This window comes from Aythya fuligula, chromosome 2 (genome assembly GCF_009819795.1).
Source record: "Aythya fuligula isolate bAytFul2 chromosome 2, bAytFul2.pri, whole genome shotgun sequence".
Taxonomy (NCBI): domain Eukaryota; kingdom Metazoa; phylum Chordata; class Aves; order Anseriformes; family Anatidae; genus Aythya; species Aythya fuligula.
This window is the reverse complement of record NC_045560.1, coordinates 108,686,051-108,707,059: the sequence shown is the minus strand read 5'-3', so window position 1 is coordinate 108,707,059 and position 21,009 is coordinate 108,686,051. Positions and strand designations below refer to the sequence as shown.

General features: G+C 38.6%; 1 protein-coding gene across 1 annotated transcript in view; it reads right to left on the bottom strand.

The window, feature by feature from the left end:
* MYOM1 (myomesin 1) overlaps positions 1-20,461 on the bottom strand; it is a 72,112-nt gene extending 51,651 nt beyond the window's left edge. Inside the window, exons 1-5 of the mRNA XM_032182594.1 lie at positions 20,034-20,461; positions 11,662-11,799; positions 6,221-6,431; positions 4,350-4,507; positions 746-838 (exon numbers count right to left, since the gene is read on the bottom strand). Coding sequence (XP_032038485.1) covers positions 746-838; positions 4,350-4,507; positions 6,221-6,431; positions 11,662-11,799; positions 20,034-20,461 — 1,028 coding nt within the window. The remainder of the gene's footprint in view (positions 1-745; positions 839-4,349; positions 4,508-6,220; positions 6,432-11,661; positions 11,800-20,033) is intronic.
* Between the last annotated feature and the right edge of the window lie 548 nt (positions 20,462-21,009).

The following is a 21,009-nucleotide window of genomic DNA, read 5'->3' as shown; positions in this document are numbered from 1 at the left end:
TTCAAAATTTGCATGCAGATTTGAAATTGACAGTACAGCAGAAGTAGGAAAAAAAAGTCTGATAATATTTAAGTTATTTCTAATTTATTTTCTCCTATGGAGAGATGCCTGATACGGAAACTGTCGAAATGGTACTTATAAAATATTTTCAAAAGGCACCTAATAGTACCTAGATTGTCAAAACTAGATTGTTGCTGAAGGTTGAAGTAGTTGATTACATCTCAGGATTTCAGTGGTTTTTGACAGAATTTTACTGCAAAAATTTCCCAGTTGGAGGATGAATGCTGTTAAAGATCTTTTTTTGTGTGTGTGTGTGTATAACTGAGGACTCCTCCATTCTGTTCCTCATTTCAGTAAGAATCAGGACATTGCTATATTGAAAAAATGGTTAACTCAAATGTTGTTACCCTGAACTAGGTATTTCTCGGTATTTAACTGTACTCATGAAGGAGACAAATGGAAAAATAGTCACAAGTGTTCTATATGTTTCTGAGTCAACCATAAATAAAATAATAATGCAGATATTAATATTAAAGATAAATTACTCACTTAAGTAAATGGCATATACTCTGCTGAGGAAAACCAGAGCTACTTCAACATTTAGAAGATACCATACATCTCAGATGTATAAACTTGATGTCTCTTATCTTTATATCCCCAAGAGATATGTTTATGCTTTGCAGGTCTCAGTCTACAGTAACATTTCAGCTTAAGTTATTTGTTAAATTATCTAATATTCCCTTACGTGCTAATCTCCAGTGAGTGCAGCCCATATCGGTTTTCAATGGTGTACTTGCCAGGGTGAGCTTGTACATCGATGGGCACATTGTTTTTGTACCTATGGAAAAGCAAAGAAACAATACATCACAAATGGAAGCATAATTATATACTTTAAAAGGTAAAATGCTTGGTGTTTGAAACATAAAACCAATTTCTGCATGTTTCTCTTAGATAAAATATAGTTTATCTTGGGAAAGCATTATATATGTTTGGAAGCTCAACTTCTCTCTTTTTTTTTCCTGCCCCGGGTGAATTTTATTTTCTAGCTAAAGGAAAAATAGTCTTGAACATGATGAAAATAAGCTTATACTACCATGAACTTCAACTTGCTACTTGTTAAGGAATGGAAGATTCTCATGAGCAACATTTCATGGTTTTCTGAATGGCAAACAATAAAAATTTTGTCACATTCTTACCTACTTTGGTAAGGTATTGTTTTGTTTTGCATTTTTGATGTAATTTTAAAACCTGCATATTCACAGAAATGCCATGTAGGAAATTATCTTTATTTTTATTTTTACTTGCATAATTAAGTTGGTGGAAACCACAAAGCAGATAGAGCTAGACTGGTAAAAAATTGTCTTGGTCAGAAAGTGCATTGCAGTGAGGCACCTGGCGAAAACTGTGTTATCAAAAAGCTTTTACAAGTGTATACTATGAGTATGTTCTTGATTCTCGTACTATGAGCGTTACCCTCAATAGTGGGAGTCAGGTAGGAAATTTTAGTGTTCAAAATTCCCAGTAAGTAGCTTGAAGGAATGAACCAGTACTGATCAGTAGTGAGCTGGCACTGCTGATTGCAGAATTTAAATTAATATTTATGTGAGACTTGCAGAGGGACAATTTAGTGGTAGGTTCTTTCTCACCAATCATCACTAAAACAGTCACTCATCCTGGAAAATACATGGTGTAACTGCATAACTGTTCAAGTGAATCCTGTCTTGAGTGAGCAGTATGGAACAAGCTGGCAATAGGAGTCTAATAAAATGAAATACTGAATTGTATTAAGTACTTCTAGGTTTGATTTGAGGTATATAAAGAAGAAGTGTTCCCTAGGATAGTGTAATGCTTTAGTATAGCTTTCCCTGTGCTGTGTATATGAGGGAAGTGGGAATGCAAATGGTGATAGATAAAAATATCTTCATCTCACACTTTGATGTAGCCCAAACAAACCTTTCTCTACATAAATCATAGCAGATAGCCAGCCAAAGGGCTTTGCTTCTTCATTTCTGAATTTAAAAATCAGTTTCCCTCCTGGTTATCAGTCTGGAAAGGGAATTGGTCTGTTGCCAGTGGCGTGTCCCACTTCACCAAAAGAGTCAGTAATATCCAATTTTATTTTTACCAAGAATATTAGGAGTTTGCTATATATCAGGACTGAGCTATATCTGCAATAAATCTGAACACTGCCTTTCAGCACTTTTTGTGTTATACAATAACATATATTTCCCTGACTGCAAATATTTGGACACAGTAATACACTGGGATTTGTCCAAGTGCCAAAGTGAGCAAGGATCATAAACCCTAATGCTTTTCATCCCAATCTTCCTCTCACTAAAACGTCTATGGAAAGGGACTTAATGCAGAACAGTACTCTCTATTCTGGGCTTCAGACCTTTGCAGATCTTCTTGAACTCATTACAGATCTCCTACTACATTATCTTGACCTACAGCCTGGGTCCACTAAGAGTAAATCCATTCACCACCACTCTTCACCTCATCTGCACAATGGTGTCCCCCTGGCTGGCAACATCTGGGCATCTTTATATTCCATATACTGTGTCAAATGGTTTAGAAAATAGAATAATGCTACTTGCTCCCAATGTTTTCCAGGGCATATGAAATCCTACGGAACAGGACTTGACTCTGATCTCTAATTTTCCTCCAAAAGGCTGGGCATCCCTTGGATCCTGTTGGTAGCAAAGGTATTTCACGGCATGCAGTGCTGTGCAGAAACAAGTTTTAAGTGAGTCAAGCCAGCACTGAGAAGACTTATTTTGTCTTCATTATCAGGTTATTAAACAATAATTGATTCAGTTTTCACTTATTTATATTAATCTATGGCAAGAATAGGACTCATGTAAGAAAGACTACTTGTTATTTCTGGAAACGCAAATTCCAGAAGAGCCAAGTCATTAGTTAATGTTGGACTGCAACCTCCCACTGTCATTATGCACTGATAGTTTATGCTTTCTGCTACTGGTTTCAAATGTCCTGGGTTTTCCATATGCTTTTTCCAAGGGAGTCAGGACAGCTGCATCACATAGCAAGATTTTCTCTACAGAAAGTCCACAAAGCTTTATAATTTATCATGCACAGCATGAACAAGTCTTCATTGCTTATACAAAGAATGTCTGTTTGGAATACACAACTGACATTTACTTAGAAATGCTGAATGAAAGCTGACAAATCCAGGTCAGAACTATTCCCTAATTCTGAGCAAAGACACCTGCTGAAATGGCTATGAAATCATCTTTTCCATTAGTAGCCCGTGGCAAACAGAAATCCCTTTGGAATTCAAATGTACTGTAAAATAATGCATTAACTTCCACCATCCACATTTAGCAAGTAGATGAAAGGCCAGTTCACAGTGAAAACAAAATCAAATAACTAAAGGCTTGGTTTAAGTACATCCAGTTTTGGGAAGTAGAAGTAAAATACAAAATATGAGTATTACATCATGGTATAATAGATGCTTTATATTGGCTCCGCCAATAGAGTATCTATTGAACTCATTGCTAATTAATGCTTAATGCTGAACATGAGCTTTTTTTTTTTTCATTTTGTATACACATTCATACATTCTATATACACATTCTATAAGAATCTTTTAAATTAAAAAGTGAGTATCAAAACTCATTTTGTTTGAAAAAGTTATTACCTATTACCTTAACAACTTGACTGTGTTTGTGTAGCATGAAAGAGTTAAGAAATATCAGCATAATAGATAGTGAGACTGTAAAGTTTCACAAGTCAGTGTTAATTAAGCTAAATTAAATTCCATTCAGGTTAAACCTTAATTCAAATCAAATCAGACCTTCAGCTATGACTAAGAGTATATTTTGGTGTTCTTACAATAATGACTTGGTTCAAAGACCATGTGTATAAAAAGACTCCAACAGACTCCAAAGATTTCAGATTTGGATGATCCTAGATCTACTTGCAGCTTTTGATTTCAAATAATTATGATGTGTCTTCTATGAACGTCCTGCATCCTGAGATTTAAGTTTTACGGAGATTCAGCAGTATAACTGCTCAGCAGGCAAGCAGGTAGTTCTTGTTAATGCTTTTGGTTAATGGCATTTATAGACTACACAGAAGTACTTGGAAAACATTCTCTTAAGGATAGTACTGAAGATCTATGTATTTGTACTGTTGTTACACAAATTATTTCCCTTTTAGTATTTTTCTTTGTTCTTGTGCAATGACTTGAAATGTGTTTGTTATAAAAAGGGTGTCCTCTCTACCTGTATTTTTACCGATCTTGTATTTTTACTGAAAAAAATCCACACTCACTGAGGTGAGTTTAGATGTTGTTTAAGTGGTGACTTTCAGTGATACAAACTTACCATGTAACACGGGGTTCTGGCCAGCCAGCCACCGTACAGTGAAATTTGACATTTTGCTTTTCCCAGACAGTGTGAGAACGAGGCTCAATAATAAACTCAGGAGGATGTAAAAGTTTATCTTGATTCAGCTTTTTGTGGAATGCCTGAGTTTCTTCTAGCTGGAAAAGAAACAATTCATCATCGGTTTCTGCAGTTATAAGTGCAAACTATTAATTCTCAAAAGAATTTTTGTATTTATTAAAAGCAGTAAAATAGCATGGAAATTTCATTCTAAAATCCGGATATGTACTTAATGCACTTATCTCACTTGGACATGGAAATCAATGTTTTCATCTTCAAGAGGTTCTCCTTCCAAAATAGTTAGATTTGGTTTTCCTATTTTTTTCCTCTTAAAATGATCACAGGTAAAATAATTTTCCACATTTAAGTTTGTTTGGTTTTTTTGTTTGTTTGTTTGTTTTTTGGTGTACATGATGAATGGTGAAATAGGCCTGAAACTTAGATGTCTTCTTTACTCTTCTAATGCAAAATCAGGTATGCCTACAGCATCTCTGACAGATGTGCTCTCAAACCTTTCCTTCTGAGGGGAATCTTTCACCCTCCCAGGGTAACTGTTTCAACTGCTTGACTATTCACAGAGCTGGAAAAAAGGCTATTAATATACTATAAATCCCGCTTTCTGCAAATTAAACTTTCTGCCCTAACTTTCATGTATATGGAGAATTACAGCTCCCTGTATTAAGGCGATTAAAAGAAGACAGTTTTTATAATCCTCTCAATCTTTAATAAAATGTGCAATACCAATATTGCCTACATTTGTTGTTTCTCACTTCTGAATATGTTCTACTTGTCCTCGACATTCATTAAATGCTAAGTATTCATTATCAGGGGTCTAACAGTTTCCAACATAATTAAGTTACTGTCTCCTATGTTTTAATAAAAATACTTTTGTTAATGCATTCTAGAAGGACATTTGTTTTTATACAACAGAATCCTGATTTTGACTGACATTATATTATAAATATTATAACTTCCAGATCCTTCAGTACCTCTACCGAGACAGGCATTCCCCACTGTACTCTTCTATGTGTAGTAATTTCCATTTGTTATCAAATTTCACCTTCACTATTTCTCAATTTTTCAAGATGATTTTGCATTTTTAACCTTGTCCTTCAAAGTGTTTACACCCTTTCCAACCTCATCTCATGAGGATATTTTAGAAGCATACTGCCAATTCTTCTGCTCAGAACATTAATAAATCAGCTAAACAAAACTGATTTTCTTTTGATATTCTCCCAGTCTGGTCATAATGTATTTGTAAATACCCTCTGAATATTGTTTTTTAACAATTTGCGCAACAATATCAAAGCTAAATAAAATAGTTCCAGATGCTTTGACGGTTGCCTCCATCATTTACACATTGTGATTAAAACCCAGGAGTAAACACTTTGGACAAGCTTGTTCCCAGGCCATAAAATGCTAGATTTACCCCATCACTTTCTTATCAGCAAGTGTTGCCTAGAGACTGCCTCGTGGTTCAGGTAAGGGATGCTGCACCATTCAAATAGGTGTGGGTGCAAAAAAAAAAAAAAAAAAAAAAAAAAAAGAGAATTCCCCTGCTCCATTAGCCCTCCCTGTCTCCCAGCATTACTGCAAAGTTCCTGGTGCCTCTTTTCTTATCCACCTGACACCAAGATAACAAGACTTTAAGTCACTGAAAATACATTAATTGCAAATACTTTGGTCTTTACTGCCGTTATTGAGATTGCCCATGGTGTAAATCAGGGCTCTGATGTGTGAAGCACTTGACAAACACCAAACAAAGAAGACCCATGCAGTTTACAGCTTTGTGTTCATCTCTGTTCTTTTACCGTTTTCTTCAGGGCCACACGTTCAGCAGACTCCCGGATTGCTACTTTCCTTGATTTTTTCTCATGATGTTCCTCTTCAGAAGATGACTTGGCCACTTTGCTGACACTAACTCCTTCACCGGTTGCAAAAAGGTTCCTCCTGGCAACATATGCAGCACTCTCTTTAATTCTTTCTTCTTCTGTGTCTGTGATCCCACTGATGCTCACTTCACTGAAAGAAGGTGTAAAAAATAGAATGCCATTGGAAAATGCTGAGAACATATTCCACTTATATTTTCTATCAAGTTAGCCAACCACAGTGGATGTAAAATGTCCAACAGCCTTTCATAACACATTTCTGCTTTGAGGACCTTTATCTCTGTAACCATCACATGTATTCAAAGAAGAAGCTTCACTGTCTGAAGCTGTAGCTATTTTCAGTGTCTCTCTGTATAATCACATCATGTACACTTTCCACTTGACATCTATCCTGCTGTGGTCCTGTATCTCCATTGCCATAGTGATGAGTGTCAAGCACATCCACAGATCTGCCAGGCTTAAGTATCAGTTAGAGCATTTGTAGCAACAATACCAAAGGGACAGGGAATAATTGTAGCTGTAATTTGCTGTATTTTGTATATATTTTGTATATTTGTGATTTATACAAAAACTGAACATCACTGCATATCACACAAGGTCTCTTTGTTAAGAGAGAATTCAATCCTTCAATGTGTGGTTGATCTTCCATGTATTTTCTTAGAATCATAAAATGGCTTGGGTTGGAAGGGACCTTAAAGATCATCTAGTCATAGGCAGGGATGCCACCCACTAAATCAGGTAGGCCAAGGCCCCATCCAGCTTGACCTTGAACACCTTAGGGCATCCACAACCTCTCTGGGCAGCCTGTTGCAGTGCCTCACTACCCTTACAGTGAGTAATTTCCTCCTAATTTCTAATCTAATTCTACTTTCTTTTAGTTTAAGACCATTCCCCTTTGTCCTGTCTTTATCTACCTGAGTAAAGAATCCTTTTCCATCCTTTTTATAAGTCCCTTTTAACTATAGTAAAACCGCAGTGAGGTCTCCCCAGACCTCTCCTCTTTTTCAGGCTGAATAGCCCAAGCTCTCTCAGCCTGTCTTCATAGGAGAGGTGCTTCAGCCCTCTGATCATCGTCATGGCCCTCCTCTGGACCTGCTCTAACAGGTCCATTTCCTTGCATCCATGTGCTGGGGGCCCCAGACATGGATGCAAGACTCCAAGCAGGGCCTCAAATAGCCCAGGATGCAGTTGGCTTCTGGGCTGCAAGCACACACTGCTGGCTCTTGTCGAGCCTTTAATCCACCAGAACCACCAAGTCCTTCTCTGCAGGGCAGCTCTCAATGAGATCTTCTCCCAGTCTGTGCTCATGCCTGGGATTGCCCCAACCCTGGTGCAGCACCTTGCTCTTGGACTTGCTGAACCTCATTAGGTTCACATGGGCTCACTTTTCTAATTTGTCCAGGTCCCTTTGGATGGCATCCCTTCCTTCTGCTGTATCACCTGCACCACTCAGCTTGGTGTCATCTGCAAACTTGCTGAGGGTGCACTTGATCCTGCTGTCTGTGTCACTGATAAAGATACTAAACAGCACCAGTCCCAGGACAGACCCCTGTGGGACACCACATGTCACTGGCCTCCACCTGGACATGGAGCCATTGAGCACCACTCTCTGGGTGCACCTTCAGCCAATTCCTTATCCACTGAATTGGCCACCCTTCAAATTCATTCCTCTCCAGTTTGGAGATGTCATGTGGGACCGTGTCAAAGGTCTTACAGAAGTCCTTTCTTCACAAAGATAGTCTTCACAAAAACAATTAAGGATTTCCTTGAAGTATCTCCTTCAGGATTTCTACAAATCAGGATGCAAAGTGGTACTCTCAATGGATTCTATCCTATTTTGAGAGGCATATGTGGAAGTACGAGTGCAGTCATTTTGTTTTGGCACTGTCAGGACATTATAGTTCCTATAGTAGTGCATACATAATGAGAATTCCTTGACCTAATTAGAAGCATTGATATCCTTTTGCTGAGTTTAGTTACTTTAGATTAACATTAGATGACATAATGAAAAGAGGCTCTGAGTAAGTACTAGTTAAGTGCCATCTTGCAAACACTATAAAGTAGCCTCTTATTTCCAGAAGGCACTCAAACACAACCTCATTGTTTTATCATAAAACAATACTGCTACAAATCAAAATATTTTTCTCTGTTTTCTCTAAGATTGCTAATATTATGCATTTGATAGGACATCTCATCACTCAGGAAAATATGGATTCAAGCCCATAACTAACTATCCAACTCCTAATCTTTGGAGAATGATGTCAGTTCATTGAGATGCAAGACAATCAAACAGTAGAATATGATGTAAATATAATTACTCATAAAAATTCCTCAAAAGGCTAAAAATGTACTTAAAAGCTTCAAGCTTTGACTTCCCTCCTGTTCAAACTCTGCCTTGAACTTTCTGAGTCTCAGGCTGCTTTAACAGGATGATCCTTAAAAGTATCAATGGGATGATACCCTTCACTTGTGCGTATCAGCTCCCCACACAAATATCATCTAAGCTTCAGAGATACCACAGAGATTTCTAAAGACGTCTTTGAAAACGCAGTTTAATGCATATGAACGTAGCTATCTACATTCAGTTTAAATGAATCAGTGACATTTTCTTTCAAAGGCAAGCTGACGTTATTTTCTCCTTGATTACAGTGGTTAAGCAACTTCACAATATGGACCCAATCCTCAAGGCATAAAGCATCATCTGTGAGCTCATGAATATCCTCAGTTTAATACAGGACTCAGCCTAACTGTCTGCAGCAGTGGTCCCTAGACACTTTTGATCAACAGTATTAAATATTTAGATTCATTAATCGTTTTTTCCTGTTATAATCTTCCAAGATCAAAGAGAAACAAGTCCCCTGAAATGATGAATGTATCAGAAGCAGCACAGAGTACCATTTAAGAATTGATTCTGCAGCCAAGTCTCGGGGGTTTCAATAGGAAATACTTTTCAAACAGAAACAAGAGAATCAACCTTCAAATGGCACACATAAACAATTATTTAAAGAGTATCTGCCATCTGCAGTCCTTTGTCTTAGACTTATTAGTGGCTGCAAAGAGTCCCATGAGAGATATCCAGTATCTTTAGCACCTATGGTGTTAAATCTAGGTCCAGATATTTTTATTATCTGGAATACTGGCTGTCTCTCCCTAATTTTATCTTGTAAGGATTAGGCTAGGTGCTTAAGGGGAAGAGTTATGAGCTGAATAATCTGAGTGAAAAAAAGTTTATACAGCAGAATCCAAGGGTCTGAAATAGAATCAAATCATGGAAAGGGTGACCCTGTGCTGAAGGTCATCCAGCAGCATGGGCAACAGCTCCGATGGACACACAGAGAGCTGACCTTTATAAATAACTATTCCTTGTAAAAGCTATCTGCGTATGGGAAGCCACACATCAGTTTCACAAGGGGAATTTGGGAATGACATCTAACATGCACATGATTCGATAGGCTTCAGCTGTTATCTTTCAAACAAAAATAAGTATCTGACAGGAATGTGGCATGCAACTTCTGCAGCCTCGGCATGCACTGATTAACATGATGCCAACAGAAAAAAGACTAAAACAGGCACTCTGAAATGCTTCATGCCATGTTGAGTTGGGCACCCTAACATGACTCATATGACTTTTTTTTATATACTTTTAAACTAGTTACAAAAGATCTGTTTGGGTAATTTCAGTGGCACAAAAGCACAGAAAACTTTCTGAGTCATCATGCACAAAAAATGATACTGATACCAACAACAGTAATAAGATGAAGAATAGTGACTATGATGTAAAAATCTGTCAGTGTGCTTTAGTGTGGTATCTCAAAGCGTCAGACAGACACAACTCAATGATGCAACACACCATCACACTGAATTAGATATTACGGTATTCACTGAACAAAAAGTGAAATGAAGAAAAAAAAAAAAAAAAAAGGAGAGAAAAAAAAAAAAAAGCCATGATTTGTTAAGACCACAGGAGTCTGTATAAAATCTAAAATAATTGTCCAGGAGTGCAGGCCATCAGTTGGGATTTCCAGCTATTGACTAACTCTATAAATTTTACTTTTGTAGACTCCAGACACAATAAAAAGGGAGCATATTTGTGTTTAAGGGCATGGGAGACAGATGGCAGAAACACTGGGTAAAGCACATAGGTAGTGCGAAACCTTGAAAATATGTTACAGCAAGCTTTGTGTGAGACGTATTTATGTATTTCTATCACAGCAGATACAGCTGGAGCTCCAAAGAAATCCTTTAAAAATGCAAGAGTGTGCGCTTCTGAAGCTTGGTGGGGTCAAAGAGCAGTGAATCTGGCACATAAATCTATAAGGGGTGAGTAAATATTACTCCAGGATAGTGGAAGGGGGGGAATAAAAACCAAAACTGCTGGTCTCATCACAAAAGAAGAATGCTCAGAAGGCAAAAGCAGTGATGTCTCCCAATGACAAGGTGGAACTCAGTCTCACATGAAGGCAGAAGTGACATTTTTTCCTGAGTGCTGACCAAGCAGCAGGCACAAGCGCACTGACTCCCACAAACAGCTTTGATGTGCCCCATAAAAGATGTGTTGGGCAGAAGAAAGCCAAGTTGGAGAAAGGTTTCTCTTCAGCTGCAGGTGGGCAAGAAATTTTTCTCCCAGGCTCCCTTCATGTCTGCTTTCCACACCACACCCTGGTATGGATCAACCTGAACAAATGGCTACACCTGACCTGTTGCAGACTCCTAATAAAATCATCATGCCATACCCAGAAAAGGGCAAGGGAGCCTCCTTGCTTGTGTGGTTTCTGGCTTCCACACAAAGTTCACATTCAGCTTTACTGAGGACAGTGCTGCAGTAAAACATATTACATCAGTAGTAACCATGCAATAAATACCAACAACACGTGAGATCAGTATGAATCATTATGACGGATTTGAGAAATTGCTTGGTTTCATTCCAGGTTTTCTCTGTGCCAGGACAAAACATTAGCACATTGGTTCATTGTTTCTACGGTTAATGTGTAGTAGGGGACATTGGATTACAAGCCTTTAAACCACAAGAGTAAGCTAAATTATGCGGACAACATGTTTGTCCAGTTCCCGGTAAGCAGTGTTATAATTATATCATAGTTTCATAGAAAGTGGCCCTGGTGACGTGCTTGAAACAAAGACCAGACACCTGGATTCATTTGTCCTGGTTCTGGATGACTGACCTCCATGATGGATTTTCTGCCAGTCAGTTAACTTCTCTTGGTCTTTTTATCACCCATACGAAGTGCAAACAATCACCTTGAGATCCAGGAGTGTAAAAAAAAAAAACAATGGATTTCTTATTTTATAATTAGCTAATAAAATGACAGAAGTAAGGTACCATAAAAAAAGGAAAATGGACATACCGTCCTGAGAATATAGGCACTGAGTAGTCTATGGCTTCATTTTCTTTGTCCTCAGATATCAAATTCTGTTTTGCTCTTTTTGCTTTGGGACTCATCTTATAGGATTGATCTTCAATCATTAAATTGGAATCTTTCAGTCTGCAATAAAAATCATATTGTTAAAATCAGGGGAAAAAAGCTGTTAAGAAACACTCCAACATAATATTAAAGTACTACACATTTTTGCTCTCTGTTTGGTAAGAAAGAAAATATTGTCTTTAATAACCATGGCTTCAGAGTTATTAAACACATAACTAAATGCACTTTTGACAAAGGGACCATTACAAATATAACACTGATGCCCCTTGATATTAAATCTAAATACAGAGAATAAACAATATACCTGCATATTTCATTGATTGGTTTGAGACTTGGAGAGTTTATATACATAGTTTTGGTAGGTCTTGAGGTCACTGAGACCACCAAGTAATTCTAGAGATTGTGTCTGAACTGATGGCCTCTACTTTCCCAAAATTTATGGTTCCCAAATTGTGTGATCCCCTAACAAAATATTGTCAGTGGGCAAATACATTCAAAGTCGTGATGCTTTTAGGTCTTTTTAGAGAAAATATAGGGCAGTGAATTGTCCGGTAACTGCTCTTTCCATTCCCACTGGCCTCCCACACCACCCCAAACTACTGAAAGCACAGATCTGAGTGAAGTAATGTCATTTCACTTTGCCCAGACAAGTGGAGAGTGAGTGGGAAGAAAGAAAAGCAAACCAAAAGAAAGACTTCTGGAAAACCTGGGAAAGACTCCCCAGCTAGAGGGGAGGACTTCTGATGAGTATGAAGCATATTTGAAGCAGTCATATTTGGGTTTATATTTAACATGGTTACAAATAATATTAACAGAACTCCAAATACCTCCCTCCTTTTCTCCAAATACATCCTAAGCTGCCAGATTTATATCTTAGAGATGGAATATCCCCATTAGCTCTCAGACTTTTACAAATCCCTGAATTGCCTATTCATCTCTGTCTCAACATTGCCAAGGGAAATCATAGATGAACCTGCTTTTGGACTGGAGCTTTGTTTGCATGGCACAAGACAGAGGAGCAGAATTAAGGCCACTGTTTCTCAGCAAGGCTCCTGCGTCCAGACCTGGACCATTCTCACAGGGCTAACCTGCTCCCAGTCCCCAGGGTAAGGCTGGTAGGCTAATAACCAAACCTCATAGCAGCACTGGGCCCCTGAGAATGTAAAGCACGTAGAACATAACATTGAAGATAAATTTTTCCCTGCCCCAGACAGCTGGGGAGGGACTCCAAAGGAGGCAGACACAGCTCTAGGGAGAGAAATCCAAGCAGAAATCACTTGGGAACAGCCCAGGCAGAGTAAAGCAAAAGGTTGCCCCCCTCTTGGGTTTGGCGATGATATGGTACAACCACTATGGCCAACCACAAATGCATGGAGGCAACTCATTGTCAAATAAATGGTGAGAAAAAGCAAAGCCAAGGTTGATTTTTTTTAATCATTTTTTTTTAATGTTTTTAATGAACTGTGATCTGTAGGGAGCTGCAGTCCTTTACTTATTGGGTGACTTTTATAGCTGTCCTATTTCAAGATGGGGCAAACCTGGAATTGTGAATCTGTCATCAGATTGCCTGGAGGCTTTACGCTGAACCCTTAAGGAGACCACTTGGCTTCTGATAATTTGAAAAAAATCACAGTATCTTTTGGACTTTAGTTTAAAAGTCAATAAGTTTTGATTTTCATGAAAGTAGACGAAATATGGTGAAAATCTCAGCTCAGTTTTTTTCAGAGTTGTTACATCCAAACCTGCTCATTGTTCATAAAGCAGAATTTGGCTATCTTATCAGTTTGGTTTTCAGTTCAGGTCTAGATCCTGCACCTATATAGGGAATCATCAGGCAGTATGCATAGCAGTTCTCATCACTTTCTGCCAGGTCTTTTGTTGAGATCTCCTCTGCATGTTTTTTTTCTTTCTTAGGCTCTGTTTGTTGTTGTTGCTTGTTTGTTTGTTTTTAATCAAACACTGCAAGTAGCTGAAGCTGAATAACTCATCTTCATTTTTTCTGCCTACTACAGCTGGCATTAATTAAAATATGCCCCCAAAATCCTTCAGATTAATGCCAGAGATCTCCACCACAACCTGAGAAAACTGGGCTGGAATTAGGACTTTCTCAGAGGTATGATGAATAGGATAAAAATACTATACATGAACAGCTGATTCCCAGTAACTCCAGAGTTTTCTAAGCTGCATGTCTCTTGATCAAGGCACCTTCCACTGCAGACACTTGGTTATTTTCTGGATTAGTACTCCTGGGTCTTTCATATTACTGCATGCTTTGGCTGGCATAGTGAACAGTCCTCATTTGTATGTGCTCAGGACCAGAAAAGCACCTTTCTGGATATTTTTTCCTTTCTTCTTCTTCAGCTTGAAGGGGCAGCTGCAGTGAGAGTCTTTGTGCTGTCTTCTAAGAGCTGCCTCCAGGTACTTTGTGGTGGTACAGACCACTCCGCTATCAAAGCCACAGGTGATAGCTGCAAACTGAATAACAGATCCACATTGGTCCTGCAGTTGTCTGCTGGACTCAGGCTCTCTGACACCAATCAATTTACTTCAGATGCTGTTCTTCCAACAACTCGATCTGGACTAAGCAAGACCCCTCTGAGCAGTGTTACACTGCATAATGTCAAGGGTGCTTTTATGCCAGTTTTCTACTCCAACAATAGTCAACAACAGGTGTTTTGTTTTTTTTAAGTTCATATAGAGAAATACTTTCCCCGATATATCTTTTTGGTTTCAAACAAAGATCTGGGGATGTCATGAGTGAGCTGAAATCATTGCTGTAGCAATATAGGTAAATGGCACTTTTTTTTTTTTTTTGAGCCTGTTTTAAATTGTGACATTATATATATATATATATTTGCTGCTTACCTGCTTCTCTGTGTGAAGAATAGTGGAAAAAATGTTCCTTATGTTCCTTGTTCATTCTCTGCAGATCTTTCATTATTTTATACATTGATGTTACATGCTCATGTTTACCACCTTCCCAAGGTAAGAGCCCCAATTCCTATACCTTCTCTAGGTATCCTCCCACTACTGTTCTTGTTGATCTCTGATCTTTTCCTGTTTACTTCTTAGGATGAGATGGTAGGATCTGAACCCAGTATTTCAGCTTCAAGCATACCTTGGATTAACACACTGACAGAATATGCTGTCTGTTTTGTTCTCACTTTCTCCCACAGCTGTTCCTAAGTTTCTAATTGGTTTGTGTCCACATCAGAGAACCCAGCTGGTGTTTTCAGAGGAGTATCCAGAGTAACTCCAAAATCTTTCAGAACTGGAGTGCATAAACTAAAAGCTGAGATGAATAAATTTGAAATGGTAGAAAATGTTTCTCCTTTCCAAACCCTCCTTATGTTAGCATCTATTCAGGATGAGCTGTATGGAGTCTAGTGGAAATGCTTATTCAAATGGCCCCTTTGCATGTGAAAACAAATTGGTCATTACTTCTATCATGAGGTTTGATTCTATGTTTTCCTTCCTTGTTATTACTGTTTCTTCCTGTGCAATACAAAAAACAAACCCTGCCTTACAACCATTATTTAGGTAGCCTAAGGGAGGACTCCACTTTCTTGAACCAGATTCTAAAATCTTGCCCTTTATTTTAAAGTGTTCCAACCTTTTACCTGATATGTGGAACAGAATCTCCCCAGAGGAGAAGGAGCAGGATATCAGTGCTCTCTAGTTTCGCAGGGAGGAACAGTACCATGACCTTTTAGCAGCTTTCAGCCTCATTTGATCTGCCCAGCTAGCATACATATATTTTTTTCCAGGTCAGATGCTATCTGTACTGCCTTATCAAGGTTGGTGACCCAAGATTAGTGTCCTCATTTCTTGATAAGTTTTCAGCATGTTAAAATATCAATGCCAACATTTTCTTAGTTTCTCAGTAGAGTCACTGAATTTATGGAATGAAATGGGAGCTGGATGACTGTAAATGCTAAAGGCACAGGTATAGTCCTGCACAGCCTCTAACAGTGCTCCCTCTAGCCCACCAGAGGAACTAAATACAACACTGTACAGGGCCTGTGAAACTCACAAACAGAGGGTTTTTTTTTGATGTCCTATTCCCATATATATTCTCATACCTTCAAGATATGAATATACTTCAGTATGTTGGCACTGCCCTTGTTTCTGCACCTGAAGGTACAAGCTTCCCACCCTGCACAAAATGATCCTGAGCCCAGTGGAGGTAGAAATGTTTCCTAGGAGTGGACCACAACACCCTATTTCACAGTTATTCCACCCCAGCATGAAAAGGCATTGGTAAGCTCATTTACACCATTAGTAAATCATGCACCTTGTCCTTAGCATGCTTCTTTAAATGTTTCTCTCTTTCACTTAATTCCACCAGCAGAAAGGGATGCATGTGGTATACACCATAGCTGTAGCAGAGGAGCTCCATTAGCCAAAAGGAATCTCTCAAGGTGTAGTTACAGCAGGAAAAAAATAAATAGAAAGTTTTTCAGTTTTTCATAAGAAAGCTCTTTAAAAACAGCTTCTAAAATTGAGAAGCACTCTTTGGTGACTAAATTCATTTTAAGTTGCTGACAGATTTGTCATGGGCTCAGGCAATATTGCTGGCAATAATCATGCTGTTCCCTCACACAGCTTCCACAAGTTTTTTTAAAGGGGAATTGTTTCCACATGGCAAGTTGCATTAAATCAATTTCCATGCTTGGCTGTGATGTTTGGAAGCCTGCTCCTTAACCCTCACCTATAATAAACCAAAGGATGAGCAGTGCCAGCAGGGAGGTCAAGATCATGGTCTTCTCATGTTTCTTAAAGTGTAATATTTATTCAGCCCTATCCTGTTCCCAGTTACGTTATTGCTCAGAAGAGCATTCACTCTTACTATCTGGCACTTGCATTAATTGCAAGTTTGGTGGCAGATAACCACTCTGTGACACAATTACCTTTGCTTGGGATTATCTGATGCTCTCAGCCAGGAAAATTACACATGGAAAAGCAATGGAAGTTTGAACAAGGAGCTTCCAAAGAAAGAAAGAAAGAAAGAAGAAAAATGAAGATGAAGAAGAGGTAAGGGACTTAATCCAGCACTCCAATTTGACAGCTACAAGATTTGTCAGACCTGACTCAGCTTCTCAGAAGCACATGGAGAAGCTGTGGAAGAAGGCTGGTGCCTAGCTCTGCTGTGGGAGTGGACAGAAGAACCACATAGGGGGCACACAAACCTCACTGCACACCCCTGCAGGACGGGTGGCCACTACCACAGCTTTGGGACAGAGCTGCCAGCGTGCAGCTGGGCCTGCAGGCCCATCAGGATCCATGGGGTAGCAGCAGGCCGTACTCCTCCTGGCTTGGTGCAGGGCTTGATGTGAAGTGGCAGTCCTTGCATGATGAGGCTTGCTTTCTTTTATGAGCCCAGGATTTTACAGCTTTGGCAAGTGGTTACCAACAGAGCTGAAAGCCTTCGCACTTGCTCTTAGTTTTGCCAGCTTTCACTTCTCTCCTCTTCTTCAAGCTGTCATGGGTTTGAAGGAAGCTTGAAATGCAAAGAACAGACAGCCCGTCTCCAAATGGAACCTTTTTTGTCACTGCAGCTCCTTCAAGCTGTCCATATTTTCCACTCAAGCGAGTCTAGTCTCCAACATCAGAGAACTGGGATCAAGTCAAGGTCTTGCAGGTTACCCAGCCCCAAGTCCTTTGCCAGTGCTTTCCTGTGATAAATTCCTCACATTGCACTACCTGCATATCAACATTGCCTCTTTATGGACACTCATTTCTGTGAAGTGGCTACAGGAAGGGTTGAGACACATTTTGCAGGAATAGTAAAGTTTAGCAGAAGTTACTTCAGATAAAAATAAGAGGTGTCTTGAATATAAGCTCAGTATTTGAATTGTATATTTTTCCTCTTGGGCTTAGCAAGGTTTATCCTCAAAACAATATATCCTCAAAACATAAAAAGTTTTAAACACATTAAACATAAATGTAGATGTGATACTAAAATCCAGTGATATGCAATAATCAACTGTTACTTGAACAATTTAATCTGATTTTGGATTCGTGTGCACATTCAGGTTTCAAGCAACCACCAGTGCTCCAGGTCACCTAGATGCAGCATTTGGATTCAAGGCCTTTTGAACTTTTTGAAAATTTAAAGTGTTTGAAGCATTCATTTTTTTCTGTTACACCGTTTCTTTCATAATGATGAAATCAGAACATCTTTGATTTGCTCAATTTCTTTGAGTAACGCTTTTTGTCTCCTCATTATCTCTTGAAGTGTTTTGGGCTTTCAGGGGAAAATAGCATGAACTTGGGGAAAATTACTTTAAATTGGACCACAATTAACAATATAGTCATGGTATTCTTCTACTTGTACCACTTGCAAATTGCAACAAAATGGCCACAAAGCAGTTGCTTCCAAAACTAAATAAATACCAACGTTGAGGATATATTAACCATTAAATTATGTTAAACATTGCCATTCAGAACCATATTCTCCTGTGTATTAAATTTCATTCAAGAAAGGTTTAAATTGGTCAACCTAATCTCCCAAGTCCTTGTCTCCCATAGCAGCACTGAGTTTCTCCAATACAAAGACAGGATCACAGAGAGACATTGCAGCTGAGACATTCTTATCTCTGGTTGCCAGGATAGTATGAGGTCTGTTGGCAACTCTTGTACTACAGAGTAGCTTGCAAATAGCAACAAATATACTGTTTCAAAACAAAAGCTATTATTACTATTATTATTAAAACATATAGGAAATCTAGAAATGTTTTAAGCTCTCTCCCAGTACGATTTCAGTACATTAAACAATTCAGTTTCCTGTAGTATTGCTTTGCTGACATTAGAGTTCTTGGTGAGAAGACTTGTGTTTCAGAAGAAATATCTGACAAACCTGTGTCACTGAAGAGATTGTAAATGAAGCTAGGCAGCAATTATTTTTACAACCATTTTTATTTTTTTGTAACTTCAAACAGTGTTCCCATTTACTGGAATATTCAAAGTTTTCTATGAGAATAGGGAGGCTTTGGGTTAGGGTGAGCAGCAACACATAGCTGCGTCACTACAGTGCAGGAGCCATTTGGGATACCTCCCCCTACCCGACTCTCTCTAGAAACATAGTCCCATCACCTCCAGTCTGCATCCCTTCTTCAGCAGATTACATATGAGACTCTTTTGCTACTCCATTCGGCGATTAATTATTTACACAACAGAAATGGTTTCAACAGGAAAAACAGGATATAATCTAGCCCAAGATAGTCAGGCACTCCAGTCATTCATTTGGGCTCTAATTGCCTGAGGTTCAAATTCATGAACAAACTCTGGCAAATAGAGACATGACCCTGAACTTCCTGAAAGCCAAGTGAAGGCTGCAATCGCAAGGCGTTATTTACTATGGTACAATAGCCTTTCCTTCAGTGGCTTTGGCCAGGAGTCCATCTTTATCCAAAATCCCTGGAGGCCATTTAGTTTTCAGAATTCAAGTTTTCCGGTGAACAAGCCATGATTGGTTCTGCTAGTAATACTCTGATTTTATATTAACATAATGGAGAGCAGATGTTTTGGTCTATAATTTGTTTGTTATTTCCTCCACTGCTAACAACTGATCTAATCTTACTTTAATGCTCCCCTAATTTCTGTTAATTTCTGAGATACATTAAAATAATGTGAGGCTATGGTATCTAAAACATTCTGCTAATGCATTGATTGAGCAATATTTACTTTCATAAACAAAAAAAATAATATAATGGTACTCTTTGAAAATAGTATACCTCAACCTATTTCCACAGTGAAATGTTCAATTTCTTGAATAATTTGAACAATTCTTGTTCAATTTCACTCAGCACAAAAATGAAACATTTATTCCAAGGAATAATGATATATGGACATGTCAGCTCAAACTTAGGAGAACAGCTCCAAGTTCTTTTACTGCTCCAATGTGGCCAAGTAAGAGCCAGCCCCAACCCAAAAGCTATCTCAACAATGCGGATTAACTTCAGCTCTCTTAGTATGGCAAAAACATTGGGTGGCTCATGCCCAGCCAGTTTGGAGAATGAAGGTACAACTTGTATGTGTCATCATTCAGCCACGTCAGCATTGCAAGTGCTATTCTCATGCCAATCCAACCATCACACATGAGTTAGCCCAGCAAACTAAGCTGATCTTCCCAGTCTCAAAGCCAAGGAAAAACTGGAAAATATGTTAACACAAGTTACAGAACTTGTTTGTGTTGAAGAACTGGAGAGTTTTACCATTGATTTCAATAAGAGACAGTTAGACATTTTTGTTCTGGAATACTGTTTCAAAGGTAGATGTACTTTTTGCCTTACCCAAGACTGTAGGCTTCAGATCCCAGTCTGTAGGCTGCAGCCAGCTTGTTGATTGATTCAGATCCATGACTATAGGCAGCTGAGCTCTTGCTGAGGGCTTCAGAGTCAAGACTATAGGCAGCAGATCTTTTACTTTGTGCAGCAGAGTGATCATAGGCTGTAGATCCATAGCTGTAGGCTGCTGACTCAAGGTCATAGGCTGAAGAGCCACGGCTGTATGCTGCTGAAGACTCAAGGCTGAAGTCTGCTGCAGAGGCATGGCGATAGGCTGCAGAACCCCTAGCATAAGCTGTAGATCCTTGAGCATAGAGAGCAGATTTGCTTTTGGTTTCTTTTTGGTACTGGCTTACAGTTGACTGCAGTGCTTTATGGCGATATGCACGGTCATAATGGTCATGGTGTCTTTGATAGAATGGTAAAGACATCATGAGTGCCTTCTAATTTTTTTTTTGCTGCACTCTTCTGAATGTAGATATAACAGGACTGTCTGAAAAAGATCAAACATAAAGACTCACACCAAAGAAACTTAAGAGCTAGCATACAATTAGTAAAGAACAAACTAACATAAAACTTAAACCTTTAAAAAATAAATGTAATACATTTGGGGCTATCATTTATGATGTTTCTTGGACTTTAAGGTAGGCTCATATTTAAGTTTCAGGAAGTGCATACGTCATTCGTTGGGAACAGAAATCTTTACATTATTGTGCCTGATCATTTGTAGTTGATTTCCCTGTTCTTACTGCAAACTGTTGAAGTTTCACGTATTCAACTTTTCCAGTCATTACTGCCAGCTACTGAAATCTTGTGTTCAGCTTCTTCAGAGATACTGTAAATACTTTGTTAAATTACAAAAGACAGAATAAATTATTAAGTTATTTTAAAAAGCATGAGAGATTTCAATAGGGCTATTCAGTTTATAATATGAGATAAAAATGTGAACATTTCATTCATTTTCATAATCCAATTTTCAAAT